Below are 22,714 nucleotides of genomic sequence, written 5' to 3'. Positions count from 1 at the left end.
CTGAGGTGGGCGGATCATTTGAGGTCAGGAGTTTGAGACCAGCTTGGCCAGCATGGTGAGACCCCGTCTGTATTGAAAATACAAAGATTAACCAGGCATGGTGACATGCACCTGTAATCCCAGCTACTCGGGAGGCTGAGGTAGGGGAATTGCTTGAACCTGGGAGACGGAGGTTGCAGTGAGCTGAGATTGCACCACTGCTCTCTAGCCTGGGGTACAGAGTAAGACTCCTTCTCAAAAAAAGAAAAAAAAAAAAAAGCCAAGCATTGTGGCATACCTGTAGTCCCAGCTACTCAGGAGGCTGAGGTGGGAGGATTGCTTGAGCCCAAGATGCAGAGGTTGCAGTCACCTCTGCAGTAAGATTGAGCTACTGCACTCCAGCCTGGGCAACAGAGCCAGACTCTGTCTCAAAAATGACAAACAACAACAAACAAGAAAAATTCCAGTTCCTGTGTGGAAATCATCCTTGAGATAAGCAGTGCCCCTCTGCCTGCTGTATTTTGGAACCCATGGAAAATACATTTCTCATTGAATTTTCTCCACCTCTCTAAGTTACTGAGAAGTAATGTGGTCCTGTTCCTTTAAAAAGTAAATGATGGAAGGAGTGGAATTTGCCATATGATATGAGCAGAAACTAATTCACTCGCTGAAAAGGGGGAAGGAAATGTGATCTCTTGCTGGTTCTGATGGAAAGAAGCCAGCAGCACAGTGTCCCTCACCCCCGTAGGATTCTGTAGCCAAGCTCTAACTTGCTCTGGAACCTCTCATTTCCAAGTGAGGTTGGTACTACCTGAATTTGGATTGTCTCAGATGCAAGTGATAAGTTTAAGTACAGTCAGAGAAGGTAAGTGGCGAAGTCCCTGGACAGTTGATACCTATTTTCAGGCAGATTGGCTTGTTGTAAAAAAGGAGTAGATTATAATACGAATATTTATTTATTTATTTATTTATTTATTTTTGAGATAGAGTTTTACTCTTGTTGGCCAGGCTGGAGTGCAGTGGCACGATCTCGGCTCACTGCAGCCTCTGCCTCCTGGTTTCAAGCAATTCTCCTGTCTCAGCCTCCCGAGTAGCTGGGATTACATTTGCATGCCAACACGCCCGGCTAAATTTTTTTGTATTTTTAGTAGAGACGGGGTTTCATCATATTGGTCAGGCTGGTCTTGAACTCCTGACCTCAGGTGATCCACCCGCCTCGGCCTCCCAAAGTGCTGGTATTACAGGCGTGAGCCACCGCGCCCTGCCTATAATAAGAATCTTAAATAATTTCTTCTGCAGTTAATTTCAGAGTCACAGTGTATGTGTATGTGTGGGTAAGGGTGATTCTCCTTTAAAAGCAAAGTTTCTTTACCACTTAATTCCATTTTTTAGGACATGGCTGAAGTAGTAAAAAAGGAATGTTCCACTCTATTCGTGTATAATTTTTAAGTTTTTTTGTCAGCAATACAGCTGTTCCAAATCATTTTACTGATGACAAAATAGAGGTAAAAACACATGCTCCAAATAAGAGTTTGTGGTTTATTCAGTAGGAGCCTTAGTTTTGGTAAATTTCTCTCATTTAGGGAGCCTGAACACTTGTTTGGCAGCGGTTATGTTTTTCAGCTTCTTACCTACTAGTGTAGTGAGATCAGTTCCACCTAATTCCAGGGGTATTGATACTTTGTGGGGAGAAGAAAGAGGGAAGAAAGCAATTAGTAATAGTCAAACAGGAGGCCAGAGCAGCTTCTTTTGTTATTTGTTAACTGATACTAGGGCTTGAAAGGAGGTAAGTCAAGAAGAGGTAGGATGGGCTCCCTGCTGGATAGACGGGAGCCCATATTCCCCGCACCCACTCACAGAATACGGGGCATCTGGGGGCTTTCGGAGACTGAGTTCTGTTAGAACAGGTCTGTTTTACAACTGGGAATCCAAAACATCCAAAGTGAATAGCAGTACTTTTAGAAAGGAATTACCCTAGGCCGGGCACGGTGACTCACGCCTGTAATCCTAGTACTTTGGGAGGCCGAGGCAGATGGATCACTTGAGGCCAGGAGTTCAAGACCAGCCTGGCCAATATGGTGAAACCCCATCTCTACTGAAAATACAAGAATTAGTTGGGTGTGGTAGCACGCAGCTGTAATCCCAGCTACTCGGGAGGCTGAGGCAGGAGAATCACTTGAACCCAAGAGGTGAAGGTTGTAGTGAGCCGAGATCATGTGCCACTGTACTCCAGCCTGGGCAACAGTGCGAGACTCTGTCTCAAAAAAAAAAAGAAAGGAATTACCCTTTTTCTTGCATTGAAGGTGACAGAAAAAAGGTCAGCATTTTTTTTTCTGTGCAGTTTAGTATGAATTTTCTGAGAATCAGATGACTCAGTGTGCGTTTTATCATCCAAAGAAATACTAGACTAGAAAAGGAAGAACAGAGATTGACATTTTGGACATTTTGGAGGGCTTGGAATTGAACCTCCATGGATAAGAGCTGGTCCAGTATTTGTTACATTGGCAGTGTTATACCAGGCTTGCCATTCCTTAATTGCTGTACTTTAAAGTACTTCAGAGGTTATTTTGGGGGAAACTTTTGTTTTTAAGGACAGACCCACCTTGCTGTGTCCTCCAGGCTGGAGTGCAACGACACAGTGGTAGCTCACCTGCAGCCTTGAACTTCTGGGCTCAAGCGATACTCCTGTCTCGGCTTCCATAGTACGAGGGACCATAGACTGAAACCACTGTGCCCAGGAGAGAAACTTCTTAATGGCTACTTAGAAAAGTAATCCATGTGTCCAACATGAGTTAATTTTTTTTTTTTTTTTTTTTTTGAGACGGAGTCTCGCTCTATCTGTCACCCAGGCTGGAGTGCAGTGGCACATTCTCAGCTCACTGCAAGCTCCACCTCCCAGGTTCAAGTGATTCTCCTGCCTCAGCCTCCTGAGTAGCTGTGACCACAGGCGCCCGCCACCACGCCCAGCTAATTTTTCTGTTTTTAGTACAGATGGGGTTTCACCATGTTGGCCAGGCTGGCCTCAAACTCCTGGCCTCAGGTGATCCACCTGCCTCGGCCTCTGAAAGTGCTGGGATTACAGGTATGAGCCACCGCGCCCAGCCGAGTTAGTTTTTTAATCTGGAGAAAACAATACACAGAATTGGGTGTTTTGTCTTGGCAGTTACCTTGACAAGAGCTAAGGACCAAGTATTGTTTTTCCTGAGGGCATGGACTTTACTGACATCCCTTAGCCCTCCAATTTCTGAACACACAGGAGTGTTTTTGCTGATTTTTGTTGGTGGTGGTGGTGAAATTTGCCAGGCTGGTTCCACTGGTTCTCCAGATGCCAAACAAACAGTTGAAGCGAGCTCCCTTTTTTTACAGTGGATTTCGGACACCATAGAGTTAGAAGCTGCAGCCTTTTGGGGTTGCTAATGAAAAAAAGTAGTTTACTATGTATTTTCTCCCCTCTCGTGATACTTTTCTCAGTGGTTATGAAGTATTCTCATGTCTAAAAACAAGTTGATGGAAGAGCCTCCACTGGGAATGACATTTTGGACTACTTCATGTCCTGTAATTGGGGGAGAGTTTAAGGTTGTACTTTGGAGTTTACTTTAGATGTGTTTGAGTTTGAATTAGAATGTTATTTGCTGTAATTGATTCTCTTTTTAGATGTATTTGCAGAGCACACACGTGGAAAAGCACATAACCCAGGCTGTTGTGCAGTGGAGCAATCATTGGTCACTGCAGCCTGGACCTGGGCCCAAGCCATCCTCCTACCTCAGCCTCCCAAGTAGCTGGGACTGCAGGAGCTCGCCATCATGCCCAGCTAATTTTTTTTTTTTTTAAATCTTCTGTAGAGACAGGGTCTCACTATGTTGCCCAGGCTGATTCGACATCCTGGGCTCAAGCAGTCCTACCCCTCAACCTCCCAAAGTGCTGGGATTACAGGTGTGAGCCACTGTTTACAGCTGCATGTCTCTTTTTAAATAAAGTCTTTTTTAAGGAGGAAAATACACAAAAGGAGCTGCAGAAACTGGCTTTATCTATCCACACTTGTTCGGATTTTGACCAAGAATACAGTCTGCCTGCAGAGTATTGATAATGTTTGAAGCTGGATGATGGAAACACTTGGGTTCCCTATACTGTTCTTTCTACTTTTGTGTATGTTTGAATCAATACTTCTATGATAAAATAAACAGGCTGGGCACATTGGCTCATGCCTGTAATCCCAGCACTTTGGAAGGCTGAGGAGGGAGGACTCCTTGAACCCAGGAGTTTGAAACCAGCTTGGGCAACATGGCGAGACCTTGTCTCTACAAAAAATACGAAAAGTTAGCCAGCTGTAGTGGCACATGCCGGTAGTCCCAGCTACTCAGGAGGCTGAGGTGGGAGGATCAGTTGAGCCAGCCAGGGAGGTTGAGGCTGCAGTGAGCTATAATCGAGCCACTGCACTCCAGTCTGAAACAACAGAGTGAGACCCTGACACACACACGCACAGGCACACGCACACACGCCTGCTCGCGCAGCTATAAGACAGGCCCTTTTAAACCTTCTTTAAAGTCATAAAAAGGCAAAGTAGATTTACTGTGAGAAGATTTCCAAAATGGACATGGACTCTAAATAATTAAAAATACAGTTCTATTTGTTTAGGTTTTTTTTTTTTTTTTTTTTTTTTTTTTTTGAGATGGAGTTTCGCTCTTGTTGCCCAGGCTGGAGTGCAGTGGCGCGATCTTGGCTCACTGCAACCTCTGCCTCCTGGGCTCAAGCAATTCTCCTGCCTTAGCCTCCTGAGTAGCTGGGATTACAGGCATGCCCCACCACGCCTAGCGAATTTTGTATTTTTAGTAGAGACAAGGTTTCTCCACGTTGGTCAGGCTGGTCTCCAACTCCCGACCTCAGGTGATCCGCCTGCCTCGGACTCCCAAAGTGCTGAGATTATTACAGGTGTGATCCACTGCGCCCAGCCAGGTTTTTTTAATATCAGAAAAAAGCAGGTAGATGTTTGATTTCATATTAAAAATAAAATAATGTACACAACTCATGGAATGTTAACTTTTTTTTTTAGAATAATGGGGGAGAAATCTCTGCCTAAAAAAATTAAAGTAAGAAGCAAGTGCTCCTGCCCTTTCTTCCCGTCTCATATCCCTCCTTCTCCTGTTCCCTTCCTGTTAGCTTCTTTCTGCTCTGCAGAAATAATCACTGATAACAGTTTGCTGTATGTCCTTATATAGATATGTCTTATATGTATGTCTGTAACTACAGATTTCATATTTTTAAAGTAAGTTCTACCAAATTCCACAGAATTCAGTATTTAAAGTTTTAAGAATTTCAGTACCAAGTTCCAGGATAATTTTGTTTTCATAACACAGGCAAATTTTTTTTTCCCCCAAGATGGAGTTTCATTCTGTTGCCCAGGCTGGAGTGCAGTGATGCGATCTCTGCTCACTGCAACCTCCGCCTCCCGGGTTCAAGCGATTCTCCTGCCTCAGCTTCCTGAGTAGCTGGGATTACAGGTGCGTGCCAACACACCTGGCTAATTCTTGTATTTTTAGTGGAGACAGGGTTTCACCATGTTCGTCAGGCTAGTCTCGAACTCCTGACCTCGTGATCTGCCTACCTTGGCTTCCCAAAGTGCTGGGATTACAGGCATGAGCCACTGTGCCCAGGCTTTTTCTTATCTTTTTTTTTTTTTTTTTTTTTTTTTTTTTGAGATGCAGTCTCTTTCTGTCGTACAAGCTGGAGTGCAGTGTAGTCTTCGCTCACCGCAACCTCCACCTCCCGAGTTCAAGCAATTCTCCTGCCTCAGCCTCCTTAGCAGTTGGGATCACAGACGCATACCACCACACCCGGCTAATTTTTGTATTTTTAGTAGAGAAGGGGTTTCTCCATGTTGGTCAGGCTGGTCTTGAACTCCCGACCTCAGGTGATCAGCCCGCCTCGGCCTCCCAAAGTGCTGGGATTACAGGCGTGAGCCACCGCGCCCGGCCTAATTTTTGTATTTTTAATAGAGATGGGGTTTTACCATGTTGGCCAGGCTGGTCTGGAACTCCTGACCTCAAGTAATTCACCCCCTTTGGCTTCCCAAAGTGCTGGGGTTACAGGCCTGAGCCACTGTGCCTGGCCCTGGATAATTTTTTTATTTTTTATTTTTTTTGTAGAGACAGGGTCTTGCCATGTTGTCCAGGTTGGCCTTGAACTTCTGGACTGAAAAGCAAGCCTCCTTCCTTAGCCTCCCAAAGTGCTGGGATTACAGGTTTGAGTCACCACGCCCAGCCTGTATCTTTAAATGTTTTAAACAGTTAAATTAAATGACCATTCTCCCCAGAGGGACATCACCCCCACTTTTTAGGAGAGTACCCAATGCACATGTGGATATTCTTTTCTATAAATTGAAGACCTTAGAATTGAAATTAGTATTTACTGATTTACCTTACTTAATAACTTGAGAGCCACTTAATAGCAGAGTACATGTCATGAAGGGGTCTCTGATTTGGTTTATTCAGGGATGAGGTGGAGTATGAGGCCTTGGCAGAGTGTTACTCTAGAGATATCACAGCTGCCCTTTATTCTGTTTCTGTGTCTTTTACTCAGGAGATGATGATCTCCAGAGAAAAGAGTAAAATAGTAAACATGTTTCATATTTCACCTGAGCTCAGCTTTCCTCCCATAATTGTCCAGAGGCATTCAGAACACAAGTCAGGCCCACCCCACTGCTTTGTCTAAAACGCTTTATGGGTGGTGGTATTTCTTTCTTGGTATTTTTGTCTGTCTTATCTCTATCAGTTGATGGCTTGTTCACCAAGGATTTCCTACTTCTTCCCTTTAGTGACTGTTGAAAGCATGGCTCTCCTGACTGGATGTTGGTGGCAGTGAAGTTTTGTTCAAACGTGGCACTAGTAAATGAAGTGTGTCTCCCTAACGAGATCAGTTTGGTCTTTTGTGCCTTTGAATAAGGTGTAGAAGGGATGAGAATGATCTCAATTTCTAGGTTAGCAGAACTGTGATACATACATAATTTTATTCCTTGACTGTATTGTTAATATTTGATAAACTGATTTTTAAAATTATTGTTCCTTGTGAAGAGAATGGAGATTGAAGAGGAAGCGTGAAAGAGTGTGTTTATTCATTTAGCAAGTACAAAGTATCCACTCTGTGGCTAAACGCAAAGCACTGAAGATGAAATGGAGAACAAATCAGATGTGGTCTCTGGTTCATTTTGTAGCCTCCTGGGTTTGGTATCCTGAATTGTTAAACTTATTTAGTTAACTCTTTTTTGTTACCTAACAGTCATTGAATGTAGCATTATCTAATCTGGAAAAGCATGCTGTCTTCTCAGCAGAGTAGAGACTTCGTCCTGAGGCCTGGTTAGAGGGATAAGGAGCGCAGGCTCACATGGAGTCAGTTCTCAGGAACTTTTCCCATTCTTTTAAGATAAGAAAATCTCAGTAGACACATTTCAATGAAGTCCAGCACCTTCTCATTATAAAAATAGTCAACAAAGTAGAAGGGAATTTCCTCAATACGATAAAGGGCATCTATGAAAAATTTACAGCTAACATCATACTTAAAGGTGCAAGACTGAATGCTTTCTCCTTAAGATGAGGAACAAGACCAAGACAAGGCTGTCCACTCTCACCATTTTATTTACCATTGTGTACTAGACGTTCCAGCCAGAGCAGTTAGGCAAGAAAATGAAACACAAGGCATCTAAATTGGTAAAGAAGTAAAATCATCTCTTTTTGCAGATGGTATAATCTTAAATAGAAAAACCTAAGGATTCTACTAAAAACCAATTAGAGCTAATAAATGAATTTAGCAAGGTTGCAGGTACAAGATCAATATACAAAAATGAGGCCAGGCATGGTGGCTCACACTTGTAATCCCAGCACTTTGGGAGGCCGAGGTGGCAGATCATTTGAGGTCAGGAGTTTGAGACCAGCCTGGCCAACATGGCGAAACCCCATCTCTATTAAAAATAAAAAAAAATCGGCTGGGCGTGGTAGCGGATGCCTATTATCCCAGCTACTGGGGAGGCTGAGGCAGGAGAATTGCTTGAACCCAGGAGGTGGAGGCTGCAGTGAGCCAAGATCACGCCACTGCACTCCAGCCTGAGCAACAGAGCAAGACTCCACCTCAAAAAAAAAAAAAAAGTCTGTGTGTGTGTGTGTGACACACACACACACACACACACAGACAAAATGAGCTGTATTTCTATACAGTAGCAATGAACAATAAGAAAATGAAATTGTTAACAAGTGAAAATCAATCGTAAGTAATTTCATTTGCAATAGCAACAAAATAATATATTTAGGAATAAATTTAACAAAGGCCAGTGTAAAACTTATATTCAGAAAACTGAAACATTGTGGAAAGATATTTCATGTTCATGGATTTGGAAGACTTACTATTGTTAAGATGGCAATATTCTCCAAATTGATCTACAGATTCAGCACACACACTCTCAAAATCCCAGATGGTCTTTTTGCAGAAATTGGCATGCTGATTCTAAAATTCATATGGACATGTACCTAGAATAGCCAAAACTATTTTTAAAAAGAGAAAAGTTGGAGGACTCACTTTTTTTATTTAAAACTGTACTATAGCTACACTAATTAAGACTGTGGTGTTGACATAAGGAGAGACAGACAGGTCAGTAGAGTAAAATTGAGAGTCCGGAAATGAATCCTTACATTTATGATTAATTGGGCTTTTTTTTTTTTTTTTTTTTGAGTTGGAGTTTTGCTCTTGTCACCCAGACTGGAGTGCAATGACGCAATCTTGTCTCACTGCAACCTGTACCTCCCGGGTTCAAGTGATTCTCCTACTTCAGCCTCCTGAGTAGCTGGGATTACAGGCACGCGCCATCACGCCCAGCTAATTTTTGTATTTTTAGTAGAGACGGGGTTTCACCATGTTGGCCAGGCTGATCTCAATTTCTTGACCTCGTGATCCACCCGCCTTGGCCTCCCAAAGTGCTGGGATTACAGGCGTGAGCCACTGTGCCCGGCCAATTAATTGATTTTTGACAGGGGTGCCAGGACAATTCAGTGGGGAAAGAATAGTCTTTTTTGGCCAGGCGCGGTGGCTCACACCTGTAATCCCAGCACTTTGGGAGGCCGAGGCAGGGGGATCACGAGGTCAGGAGATCAAGACCATCCTGGCTAACACGGTGAAACCCCGTCTCTACTAAAAAATACACACACAAAAAAAAAATTAGCTGGGCGTGGTGGCAGGCACCTGTAGTCCCAGCTACTTGGGAGGCTGAGGCAGGAGAATGGCATGAATCTGCAAGGCGGAGCTTGCAGCAAGCTAAGATCGCACCACTGCACTCCAGCCTGGGCGACAAAGCGAGAGTCTGTCTCAAAAAAAAAAAAAAAAAGTCTGGGTGTGGTGGCTCACGCCTGTAATCCCCAGCACTTTGGGAGGCCGAGGCAGGTGGATCACGAGGTCGGGAGATCGAGACCATCCTGGCTAACGTGGCGAAACCCTGTCTCTACTAAAAATACAAAAAACTAGCCAGGCGTGGTGGTGGGCACCTGTAGTCCCAGCTACTCGGGAGGCTGAGGCAGGAGAATGGTGTGAACCCAGGAGGTGGAGCTTGCAGTGAGCTGAGATGGCACCACTGCACTCCAGGCTGGGTGACAGAGCAAGACTCTGTCTCAAAAAAAAAAAAAAAAGAAGTCTTCTTTTTTTTTTTTTTCTTTTGAGATGGAGTTTCACTCTTATTGCCCAGGCTGGAGTGCAACAGCATGATAAGAATAGTCTTTTCAACAAATGGTGCTAGATCTAGATAGCCACATGCAAGACAACAAAGTTGGACTAGGTGTGGTGGCTCATGCCTGTAATCCCAACACTTGGGAGGCCGAGGTGGGTGGATTGCTTGAGCCCAGGAGTTCGAGACCAGTCTGGACAACATGGGGAGACCCCGTCTCTACAAAATACAAATATTAGCCAGGTATGGTGACACATGGCCTGTAGTCTCTGCTACTCAGGAGACTGGGGTGGGCGGATCACTTGAGCCCAGGAAATTGAGGCTGCAGTGAGTTGAGATTGCACTACTGCATTCCAGCCTGAGTGAGAGAGTGAAACCCTGTCTCTAAATAAATAAAGTTGGACCCTTACTTGACAACATTCATAAAAATTAAATCATAATGGATCATAGACCTACATAGTGCTAAAACTAGAAAACCCTTACAAGAAAACCTGGGAGTAAATCTTTGTGACCTTGGGTTAGACAAAACCTGCTTAGACATGTCACACAAAGTACAAGCAACAAAAGAAAAACAGAGTTCAGCAGAGTAAAAAAAAATGTGCTTCAAGGCTGGGTGTGGTGGCTCACACCTGTAATCCCAGCACTTTGGGAGGCCGAGGCAGGCGGGTCATGAGGTCAGAAGATTGAGACCATCCTGGCTAACACGGTGAAACCCCATTTCTACTAAAAATACAAAAAATTAGCCAGCCGTGGTGGTGGGCGCCTGTAGTCCCAGCTACTCAGGAGGCTGAGGCAGGAGAATGGTGTGAACCCGGGAGGCGGAGGTTGCAGTGAGCTGAGATCGTGCCACTGCACTCCAGCCTGGGCAACAGAGCCAGACTCTGTCTCAAAAAAAAAAAAAAAAAAATGTGTTTCAAAGGACAGCATCAAGAAAGTGTAAAGCTGGGCATGGAGGCTCATGCTTGTAATCCCAGCACTTTGGGAGGCTGAGACAGGCAGATCACCTGAGGTCAGGAGTTTGAGACCAGCCTGATCAACATGGTGAAACCCCGTCTCTATTAAAAATACAAAAATGAGCTGGGTGTGGTGTTGCACCAATGTAATCCCAGCTACTCGAGAGGCTGAGGCAAGAGAATGACTGGAACCGGGGAGGTGGAGGCTGCAGTGAGCCGAGATCACGCCACTGCACTCCAGCCTGGGAAATAGAGGGAGACTCCATCTCAAAAAACATAAATAAAGAAAAAAAGTGAAAAGAAAACCTACAAAATGGGAGAAAATACTTGCAAGTCATACATCCAATAAGGGACTTGTATCCACACTTTTTTTAATTTTTATTTTATTCTTATGTTTTGAGATGGAGTTTCATGCTTATTGCCCAGGCTGGAGTGTAATGGCACGGTCTTGACTCACTGCAACCTCCGCCTCCCAGGTTCAAGTGATTCTCCTGCCTCAGCCTCCTGAGTAGCTGGGATTACAGGCGCCTGCCACCACGCCTGGCTAATTTTTGTATTCTTAGTAGAGATAGGGTTTCACCATGTTGACCAGGCTGATCTCGAACTCCTGACCTCAGGAGATCTGCCCACCTCTGCCTCCCAAAGTGCTGGGATTGCAGGCATCAGCCACCGCACCCAGCCTCACATTTATTTTATTTTATTTTTTGAGATGGAGTCTTGCTCTGTCACCCAGGCTGGAGTGCAGTGGTGTACAGGCAGCTGCCACCACACCTGGCTACTTTTTGTATATTTAGTAGAGATAGGGTTTCACCATGTTGGTCAGGCTGGTCTCGAACTCCTGACCTCAGGTGATCCACCCGCTTCAGTCTCCCAAAGTGCTGGGATTACAAGTGTGAACCACCACGCCTGGCTCACATTTATTTATTTTTTATTTTGGAGACAGATAACGTGCTTTGTCACCCAGGCTGGAGTGCAGTGGCACAAACATGGCTCACTGCATCTTCAACCTCCCAGGCTCAAGCAATCCTCCTGCCTCAAGTCTCCCAAGTAGCTAGGACTGTGGGCATGCACCACCATGCCTGGCCTTAAATTTATGGTCAGTTGGTTTTTGAAAAGGGTGAAAAACCAAATGAGTTTTTAGATGTATGGTCAATTGGGTTTTTTTAAAAATTATTATTATTATTATTTTGAGACGGAATTCAGCTTTTGTCACCCAAGCTGGATCGCAATGGCACAATCTAGGCTCACTGCCACCTCCGCCCCCCAGGTTCAATCGATTCTCCTGCCTCAGCCTCCCAAGTAGCTGGGATTACAGGTTCCTGCCGCCACACCCAGCTAATTTTAGTATTTTTTTTAGTAGAGAGGGGGTTTAACCATGTTGGCTAGGCTGGTCTTGAACTCCTGACCTCAGGTGATCCACCTGCCTCGGCCTCTCAAAGTGCTGAGTGGGGTTACAGTCGTGAGCCCAGCCCCCCCTTTTTTTTTTTTTTTTTTTTTTTTAAGACGGAGTCCTGCCTTGTTGCCCAGGCTGGAGTGCACTGGCGTGATCTTCGCTCACTGCAACTTCCACCTCCCGGGTTCAAGTAATTCTCCCTGCCTCAGCCTTCTGAGTAGGTGGGATTACAGGTGCCTGCCACCACATTTGACTAATTTTTGTATTTTTAGTAGAGACGGGGTTTTGCCATGTTGGCCAGGCTGGTCTCAAACTGCTGACCCCAGGTGATGTGCCTGCCTCGGCCTCCCAAAGTACTAAGATTACAGGCGTGAGTCACTGCACCAGGCTTCAATCGGGTTTTGACCGTAAATGTAAGGATAAATTTTTTTAAACACAATTGTGTTTTAAGTAAAACGCATCTGTTTTCAAGATCAAGGACCATTGATCTGCTTGGTAATTAGACAAGTAGTTTGAGTCAAGAAGGCTTGGGCTTCTGAAAAGGATGATGGGCTTGTGCTACCCTCTCAAGTGTCTCTGCAGAACGGTTTGAAAACAAATTCTTTCTCCTAGTGACAGAATTATATCTGAAATCAATTCAAAAGGCTGTTTGAAATTCTGTCCTTGTGCCAGGCGCGGTGGGTCACGCATGTAATCCCAGCACTTTGGGAGGCCGAGGTGGGCGGATCACCAAGTCAGGAGATTGAGACCATCCTGGCTAACACAGTGAAACCCCGTCTTTACTAAAAGTACAAAAAATTAGCTGGGCATGGTGGTGGGCGCTGTAATTCCAGCTACTTGGGAAGCTGAGGCAGGAGAATCACTTGAACCCAGGTGGCAGAGGTTGCAGTGAGCTGAGATCATGCCATTGCACTCTAGCCTGAGCAACAAGAGCGAAACTCTGTCTCAAAAATAAATAAATAAATAAAAATAAAATAAAATAAATACATAAATAAAATAATTAGTTTCAATTCACATTAAAGAGGAAGCTCCGGGAATGGGAGTCGGGGGGCGTCACAGTATTGCAGCTCTTGAGTGCACTTGTCAATTCTGGTAAGCTTGATATGTGCAGAATTGTTAAGTTTGGCTCTGTTTGTATTTACATGGCAGCTTTTCTTCATCTTAATGAAAATTAGCTTCTTAGTTTTTTAGTTTCTGAGTGTTGAAATGAGTGTTTCCTTTTCCACTAACTTGTTGCCCTTTTTTATTCTTTTAAAGTCTGATAATATCCACCTGTTGTGTAAGTCATCTAGATGGATTTTTGTTTCTGACCCAAGTTAAAATAGAATGTTAGACAGTCTGTTACTAGGCAGACATAGATAGATATCCCTGAACTTGTGACAGAAATAAAGGTCTCCATTTGGCGAGAGTGAACCCAGAGAACCCCAAAATAATGCTTAAGAACAACCAAAAAAACAAAATGTATTTTTATTTTTAATATTCTCATTGTAAATTGTTTGTTTATACCTCCACCTCCCACTCCTGAATAACTTACTCCTTTATTCTGACTTCATATAGTGACACTACTGCCAAAAATAGCTCCAAATTGAAATATCTTTGACCTTGCTAGAGCTTGCAACAGTGTGATCTTTTTGGCAGGATTAAAACTGTGGGTTCTTGGCATCCTCATCTAGCAGTCTTTTACTCATCACCTTTTGTCTCTAACTTCTTATTAGTTTCTCAGTTCTCCTCTAAATTATGTCTCTAAGATTTTGCTTGTTTCCCCTGTGAGCTGGAGCTATAGCAGCTTCCTAGGCGTTTTTTGTCTTTCAGAAAGTTCTTGAAATTCAAGTATTTTATTTGAATATAACAAAAATAAATACTACCTTTCGGTTTATCTATATCTTGTCACCTTTATCAGATTGTAAACTTGGTAAGGGTGGACACTTGGCATTCATTGGTTCCATAAGTTCGTTAGTACCCCTTGTATGCCAGACACCGCTCTAGACAGGCAATATAGCATAGTGGTTAAATGTGCCAACGGTGAGGCTGGGCGGGGTGGCTCACGCATGTAATCCTAGCACTTTGGGAGGCCAGGGCAGGAGGATCCATTGATCTTAGAAGTTTGAGACCAGCCTGGGCAACACAGGGAGACCCCATCTGAATGAATTAATGAATGAGCAAGTCGATCGTGGTTTGGATTTTGGCAGTATGACCTTGGGCAAGTTAATTACCTTCTCTATGCCTCAAAATTCTTATCTGTAAAACGGGATTAAAAATGCCCTCCTCAAGGATAAAATGAATTAATAAAAACACTGGTTAAGCATTTGCTATTCTGGGCGTTGGGTGTACAGCACTAAATAAAGAAAGATGAGGTTTCTGTTGTTATAGAGCTTACATTCTAATTAAAGACAGAATAACAAGTAAACAAGATAGTTTCACATACTGAGTTTTGCTCTGAAGAAACGAGTAAGATACATACTGGACCTAGAGAATGACTGGTGGCTATTTTTGACTGGGTGGTCAGGGTGAACCTCTGAGGAGATAGCTTTTGAGCTGAGATCTTCAAATTCTGAGGGGTAGGAGGGGAGAAATATTTGATTATTATTTTCCCTTCACAGACAAGAGGCAGCATTACTTGGCAGAATCTTGCTAGGCAGCAAAGTGTGATAGAATAGGCCCTGGAGTTTGGGCCTGGTTTGGCTATTAATTAGCTTTGTGATCTTTGATAGATTCCTTACTCTTACTGTCTTTGATAGACATGTACTTTAGCACTTAAAGTTTTTACTGCTGGGAAGATGTCCAAGGCGCTAATAGAGTATAAAGGAGAGAAGTATACCTTGTAGACCAGGCGTTAACTTCTCAGGGCAACTTAGAGGCGCTCTTCTTTCCTGGAGGGGGAAAAAAGGAAAAAGACTATTTGTTTCTTGGTGGGAAAATGACCCTGAAAGAAAGTTGACTCTTTTTTTTTTTTTTTTTTTTTTGAAACGGAGTTTTGCTCTTGTCGTCCAGGCTGGAGTGCAATGGCGCAATCTCGGCTCGCTGTAACCTCTGCCTCCTGGGTTCGAGAGATTCTCCTGTCTCAGCTTCCTGAGTAGCTGGGATTACAGGCACCCGCCACTACGCCTGGCTAATTTGTGGTATTTTTTAGTAGAGATGGGGTTTCACCATGTTGGCCACGCTGGTCTCAAACTCCTGACCTCAGGCGATCAGCCCGCCTCAGCCTCCCAAAGTGCTGGGATTACAGGCGTGAGCCACCGCCCCCAGCTGACTCTTTTGTAATAAAGAGCTGGAACAAATTGATGGTTCTTTATGACTAGATGTGCCACATACTCTGTAACTAAGTTAAATTGCATGGGGTTTCTTCTCTTGGAACTAGGAAACCTGTCTCACATCTCCTCAGTACTTTTATTAACAGCTGACTTTAGTCTCAAAGCTTCTTTGCTTACTGAGAAAAGACTGCATGCACCAAAATTAATAAGCACCCTCATTCTTGGTCATCTCTTACAGTATTACCCAGTTAGGGTTACATGTCAGGTTTTCCATTTGCTGCTGTGGCTTGGTCTGTTTGGGATTTGTACTACTAAGAAATTCCTTTTGATGAAAGAGCAGAGTGGTTTTTAAAAATCAGTCATTTCATCTTTTTTTTTTTTAATGTTACTTTCTGTTTTTAAAGTTTATTTTATTTAAACAGTTGTTTTTTTGTAGAGATGGGGGAATCTTCCTATGTTGCTTAGGCTGGTCTCAAAATCCTGGCCTCAGGCCATTCCCACCTTAGCCTCTGGAGTAGCTAAGACTATAGGCCGTTACCACTACATCCAGCTAATTTTAAAAGTTTTTACTTTGTAGGCCAGGCACGGTGGCTCACGCCTGTAATCCCAGCACTTTGGGAGGCCGAGCCGGGTGGATTACCTGAGGTCGGGAGTTCGAGACCAGCCTTACCAACAAGGAGAAACCCTGTCTCTACTAAAAATACAAAAAAATTAGCCGGGCATGGTGGCCCATGCTTGTAATCCCAGCTACTTGGGAGGCTGAGGCAGGAGAATTGCTTGAACCCGGGAGGCGGAGGTTGCGGTGAGCCGAGATTAAGCCATTGCACTCTAGCCTGGGCAACAAAAGCAAAACTCCTATCTCAAAAAAAAAAAAATTTTTTTTTTTTTTTTAACTTTGTAGACACGGGATATTGCTATGTTGCCCAGGCTAGTCTTGAACACCTGGACTTAAGCAGTCCTCCTCCTACCTTGGCCTCCCAGTGCACTGGGATTACAGGCGTGAGCCACCGTGCTCAGCCACTTTCTCTTTTTTTTTTTTTGGAGATAGGGTATTGCTCTTTCCTCCAGAGCTGCAGTGCAGAGGTGTGATCACAGCTCACTGTAACTTTGCACTCCCTCCTGTCTTAGCCTCTCAAATAGCTAGGACTACAGGAACGCACCACCGTGACTGGCTAATTAAAAAAAAAAAAAATTTTTTTTTTTTTTTGTAGATACGGGGTCCTCTCAAGTTGCCCAGATTAAAAGAAATGTGTTTCTAAAATGTCCGAAGAGGTTCACATTTGCAAAGGAACTCACTCATTTGTTCTAATACATTTTCTTACATTAGGTGTAATTGAAAAGTGATCCTCTCTTCAGAGATGTCAAAAACAAACAAATCCAAGTCTGGATCTCGCTCTTCTCGCTCAAGATCTGCATCAAGATCTCGTTCTCGTTCATTTTCGAAGTCTCGGTCCCGAAGCCGATCTCTCTCTCGTTCAAGGAAGCGCAGGCTGAGGTAAGGGGGTGTGACTTTGTATATTGAGATAATCATTGCATCAGTCCGTGTGGATGTTTGAAAATCTTCTGTTAGACTTTTCCTGTGAGTGTCAAATGGACTGGGGGGTTGGCTTGAGGTGCAGGGTTGGGCTATAAGATATTTCAGGTCTCTTTAAACTACAAATCCAGATCAGCTTTGACTGCCATGCTGATTGCCTGATTCCTTTCCTCTGCCAGCACATAGTATTTCCCACCCACTTTGGAAGAAAGAACATTTTATTTTTATTTGAGCTGCTTGCTTCAAATCTCTATAGCTGATTATTTTTCACCAAATTATTTTTGAAGGCTTGAACCAAAGTTTATGTGCATCACTGCAAAGAAAGGATAGCTAAGAGGATTAATAATATGAACAACATGGCAAGGAAAAGAAGCTTCAACTCACTAAAATAAACTTACAGAAACTTATCAGGAGTAATTTGTATACAATGTGCCAATTACTAACAAGCTGCATCTGTTTAGTAAATGTATCTTAAAACTTTTTAAAAATCGCTATTGAAAACATCACTTTATCTTACTGAATATGAGAACAGTTCTTTTGAATTTATTGCCAGTATTTCCTAATTCAGTCAGTTTTCACACCTTCAGGTGGATTTCCCTATTTTAATTATGTCTTGGAATAGGATGCCAAACCTCCAGCGTCTTTCCTCTCTTGGTGTGTTGTGAGTTGGATTTTTCATTCTTTAAAAGTGTTTAAACTTTCTTTTGTGGATAGATAAGAAGCTTTCAGTAAATAACAAGTTTCTATATGTGAGTTTGGGAAATATTGGTGTATTTAAATTGATGTGCTAAAGAGGAATCTTTGTACATTTTCATTCTTTTTCCCACAAGTATATTAGCAAGGAGATGATTTGTCATGTTTGACACTTGGAACCCCTGCTGTTTATTTCAGATGAGTATCTAGAATCCTTGTCTTAGATGAATTGATTACGACATTTAAAATAAACCTCAGAAGTCAGTGATTAAACTTTTACTCTTGATGATTTCCAGAGCCCTATAGTACTTCTAAGGGGTCTATTAAACAAAGGATTAGTGGTTTTGTTTTTTTACCATTTAACAAAAACAAGGTAGATATTAAATGGAGTCTATGAGAAGCCAGCCTGAAAAAGTAGGTATGCATAAATATTGAAAAGGGAAACCCTAAATTTATTTACCTCAGGAAATTGCTTTTAAAGCCATGGGACCAGCAAGACTCTTAGTAACTCCTACCCTGTACCCAGAATCTTGATTTAGGGAGTTTAAACCTCAGTTTTAGCTCATTTGGTTATGAAAGATACCTTTTTAAAATTTAATCTAGTAACTAGAAGAAACTAAATAGTTGGTTCAACACCAAGAGGCTATGCAACCAAAACTGAGAGACAAAATTGAATTGAAAAATGTTAACCAACTCTGAAGTATTTATGACAGCTGGAATTCCGGGCAGTTCTTTTCTCCTTGTTCTGCAAATCATTTGGCACTTGCTCACTGACTTGGCAAATGAGGAAAAAATATTTTAGGAAGGCAGTATGTGCTGGGGTAGGTCTAGAGACACTTTACATGCTATCATATACCTAGAAGAGACTTTTCTGGAGGAATTTCTCCACTAGAAAGTATGCTTTTATACTTGATTGTAGTCTGACTTCTCTGTTTTTAGAAACAGATAAATTTGCCACTGGATGTTCAGTTTTTATTTCTGGCTTATCTGTTTCATGGTTTTTTCTTTTGTTTTCCCTCTCCTGCAAGGAAAGTATCTATCCAGAGAGTTTGAGAAACCATGCCTTTAAATTAACTAACTGCTGAGTTCTACAGAATTGGAGAAAATTGATTATTTCCTTGTATTTCACAGACTGTATCCTTTTAAGTGACATCTCTTAAATAACTTCATTTGCAATCTGCAGAGAGACTCATTTTCCTGCATCTGTGCAATGACTGTGAGTTTTGGATGCAGTATGCCCAGGGCCCTCACTAGTAATTGGTAACAGAAGCAGCAGTAGCCTGTGAGGATGGGAACATGAATTAAACCCTCCTTAGTGCTGGTGGTGGATCACCTCCCTCAAGCATAGCCCTTTAATCGGGTTGTATTCACTTTCATAATCTGCATCTGCCTCTCCCTTCTTTTCTTATATTGTTACTGTTTTCAAATGAAAAGTGTGGAAGGTAAGTTTTTTTTTAATTGTACTTAATTACAATAACAACCAGCAGTAAGATATATCTTTGCCAGTTGCTCTTATTCATGGTGTAGATAAAAAAATCTGAGTACAGTGGGCAATAAATAGTGGAAAACCAATCCCACTTTATCTTTAGATTAAATTGAATGTACTTTCTTCTTAAAAATACTGTTTTGTTTAGTTGTTAAATCCTGAAAAGAAACTAGTATATTTGCTAACTGGAGTTATTTGGAAAAACAAAAATGCATCTGTTCCCAGTCAGATATGAGAAAGCCTGCTGATTAACTGAAGAGTTTTTATTCTATATGTAAAGAAAATATTATTTGAAAGAGTTTTCTAGTAAATTTTACTTATTTGTAGCCAGCTGCTTAGGAGTAGTGGTTAATGTCAATGATCTATATCATAGTAGATAGGAAAAGTGGATCCAAGAACCCCAATGGATTTTTACACCAACATACGTAATTTTTGGCTTTTTGATGGAAACAAAGTTTCTCATCATTGACAAGCCTGACACTCAGGAATGTACAGTTAGGTTACTATCAAGTCTCTGTGGTTCTGGAAATTCATCTTGCTCTACCAGAGTTATATATTGTTAAATGGAGAAGAACACAACACTAGCCTTCTGTGCACACTGGGGTGGGGGTGTTTTTTAGTTACTCTTTGCTAACTTCATGTGTCCTTGGGTACTTTATGGTCAGATAGTGCCCTCTTGTGGCACCTAGTTAAGATCATGTAGCTCAGCCACAGAAATATGACCTAAGTAGTCAGACCATTTCCATTTAAAAAAACAATATTTTATGTTTTGCTTATGTGATTTTAGTAAGTTCTTTTAAGCTTTGAGCAGATGCATTCTCCCAAGTTTTCTTTGGTGTGTACCTGTTGTAACTATACTTTTACGATCCCAAGCCTTAGTGGTATCTAAGAAGTTCATCCCGCACAAGGGGGAGAGAGCTGACTAGGATAGGGTGTGGAGTGTTACCACAGTGTAGATAGGGGTCAGGGTACCTGTCTAGGTACCACAGCTCGCAGTTTTTCTCTCGTTTCCAATGACCTGGAGCCCTGTTAAAATCCCCGTGCCTGTGAAACTGTAAGCTATTATTATGGTATATTAAAATGGTCTTTATGTGGTTTACTACCTTAAGAAAATGTTGATAGTTTTTCAGTCACTGTAGAAGTACACCTCCATTTTAAATGTGCTGCAATATGAATGAAGTGACCTGTGTTTCATCACTTGTTCAAATGATTCTTATCCATGTTTTTGTACTTAGTAAGGGCCATACGTATGGGATTAAATATTTGTGCCCTTGCTTTGAAAACAAAACTGAAAGTGAATGACCCATAAGGGCAGGGATTTCAGAACAGATTTTTCTTGAATAAAAATGCTTGTGTCAAAAATTCAAACATTTCTCTCTTTCCTTTCCATTCCAGTTCTAGGTCTCGTTCCAGATCATATTCTCCAGCTCATAACAGAGAAAGAAACCACCCAAGAGTATATCAGAATCGGGATTTCCGAGGTCACAACAGAGGCTATAGAAGGCCCTATTATTTCCGTGGGCGTAACAGAGGCTTTTATCCATGGGGCCAATATAACCGAGGAGGCTATGGAAACTACCGCTCAAATTGGCAGAATTACCGGCAAGCATACAGTCCTCGTCGAGGCCGTTCAAGATCCCGGTCCCCAAAGAGAAGGTCCCCTTCACCAAGGTCCAGGAGCCATTCTAGAAACTCTGATAAGTCGTCTTCTGACCGGTCAAGGCGCTCCTCATCCTCCCGTTCTTCCTCCAACCATAGCCGAGTTGAATCTTCTAAGCGCAAGTCTGCAAAGGAGAAAAAGTCCTCTTCTAAGGATAGCCGGCCATCTCAGGCTGCCGGGGATAACCAGGGAGATGAGGCCAAAGAGCAGACATTCTCTGGAGGCACCTCTCAAGATACAAAAGCATCTGAGAGCTCGAAGCCATGGCCAGATGCCACCTACGGCACTGGTTCTGCATCACGGGCCTCAGCAGTTTCTGAGCTGAGTCCTCGGGAGCGAAGCCCAGCTCTCAAAAGCCCCCTCCAGTCTGTGGTGGTGAGGCGGCGGTCACCCCGTCCTAGCCCCGTGCCAAAACCTAGTCCTCCACTTTCCAGCACATCCCAGATGGGCTCAACTCTGCCGAGTGGTGCCGGGTATCAGTCTGGGACACACCAAGGTCAGTTCGACCATGGTTCTGGGTCCCTGAGTCCATCCAAAAAGAGCCCTGTGGGTAAGAGTCCACCGTCCACTGGCTCCACATATGGCTCATCTCAGAAGGAGGAGAGTGCTGCTTCAGGAGGAGCAGCCTATACAAAGAGGCAAGTATCTCATTTCCCCTGCCTGGTTGTGTTTTTATCTCACTAGCTGGCAGTTTAATTGTAATGTGATCTAAGTTAGAGCTCTGATTAATGGTAAAAGGTAATCCCTATTTCCTAGACTTTTCGTTAGTAAACATTAAAAGCATCACCCAAGGAAACCTTTAGGTTAACTCTAGCTTTCCTACCTTCCTGAATTTGTATTGCAGCATAAACTTTCTTTAGACTACTCTGCAATGATGTTTTCACATTTAAAATTTGCCTTGGATTCTACCAATGTAAGCCAAAGAACAGTAGAGATTTGTGGGTCAGCTATCAAAAAAAAGTATGGTCTTTGCCAAAATGAATGGCCACTGGAGTTCTTAGACCCTCTAGCACCCACCATCTACTATGTTCGATCTGCATCAGCCTATCATGGTGAAGAGCTGCACCCTCAATACCCTCCAGTTGAGGAGACTGGGCAGAATGGGAAAGGCCAAGGCATAGTCCAGGAAGGCCTTGTTTTAAAACCACAAGGTGGGTGTATGTCCCAGTAGAAGCCAACACGGCTGCGTGTTAGGAGAGGACATGACAGTGCTTCCGTCTTTCTCCCCTGGGGGACACGGTGAGTTGGAACATGAATCTTTGTTTGTATGGTTGGATGGATTGGGATGGCAGAGAGGTTACAGGGAAGTTGCATTGGGACCAGGTTGTGGTCAAGAGGGACTAACCCAGCAAGTGGCTCCCCTTTTTTTTTTTTTTCTTTTATCGTATTTAGCATATTTTTTGATCCCTTGATTCTTCTTGGCTGTATTAACACAACTTTGACTTGATTAAGCTTTCTGCATTAATGGTACAGATGAGATGTTTTGAATCTGTACTTGCCTTCAGTAAGTCTGTTTTATTTTATTTATTTATTTATTTCAATAGGTTTTTGGGCGAATAGGTGGTGTTTGGTTACATGGATAAGTTTGTTAATGGTGATTTCTGAGGTTTTGGTGCACCCATCACCTGAGCAGTGTACACTGTACCCAGTGTGTAGTTTTTTATCCCTTGCCCCCTCCCATCCTTCTCCTTGAGTTCCCAAAGTTCATTATGTCATTCTTATGCCTTTGGGTCCTCATAGTGTAGCTCCCAAGTAAGTCTATTTTAAAACATAAGTTTTGTTCCATGCCAGGACTGTGAATCTCTTTAGAAGACTTGAGCATGAGCTCTGCTTTTCCATAAGAAAGAGAATGATGATTTTTGCTGCTGTCACCCTCTCCCCCATTAACATGTATTTTGTTTTTATTTGTGTTCACAGTATATTTCGTATTTAGATCTTCTAGGTGACTTGAAGCAAATTTGAAGTCTCTTTTTAGACTTGTATTTCCAAATGTGAGTTGTATAAAAGCAAAACAGTCCAAGGTTGAACATTCTATGTTAACTTTGCTGAAAGCAGATTTTAAGTGACT

At 42.7% G+C, this 22,714-nt stretch overlaps 1 protein-coding gene across 16 annotated transcripts in view; it reads left to right on the top strand.

Annotated features, from left to right (window-relative positions):
• The window catches only part of THRAP3 (thyroid hormone receptor associated protein 3), an 80,028-nt gene that overhangs the window by 40,620 nt on the left and 16,694 nt on the right, over positions 1-22,714 (top strand). For all 16 annotated transcript variants that reach the window (XM_004025461.4, XM_019015346.3, XM_055391839.2 and 13 more), the window contains 2 exons: positions 16,601-16,768; positions 20,382-21,284. In XM_004025461.4, the coding sequence (XP_004025510.1) occupies positions 16,632-16,768; positions 20,382-21,284 (1,040 nt within the window). In that variant the 5' untranslated portion in view covers positions 16,601-16,631. The remainder of the gene's footprint in view (positions 1-16,600; positions 16,769-20,381; positions 21,285-22,714) is intronic.

Source organism: Gorilla gorilla, chromosome 1, assembly GCF_029281585.2.
Source record: "Gorilla gorilla gorilla isolate KB3781 chromosome 1, NHGRI_mGorGor1-v2.1_pri, whole genome shotgun sequence".
Classification (NCBI taxonomy): Eukaryota; Metazoa; Chordata; class Mammalia; order Primates; family Hominidae; genus Gorilla; species Gorilla gorilla.
This window is presented reverse-complemented; position numbering and strand designations above follow the sequence as displayed.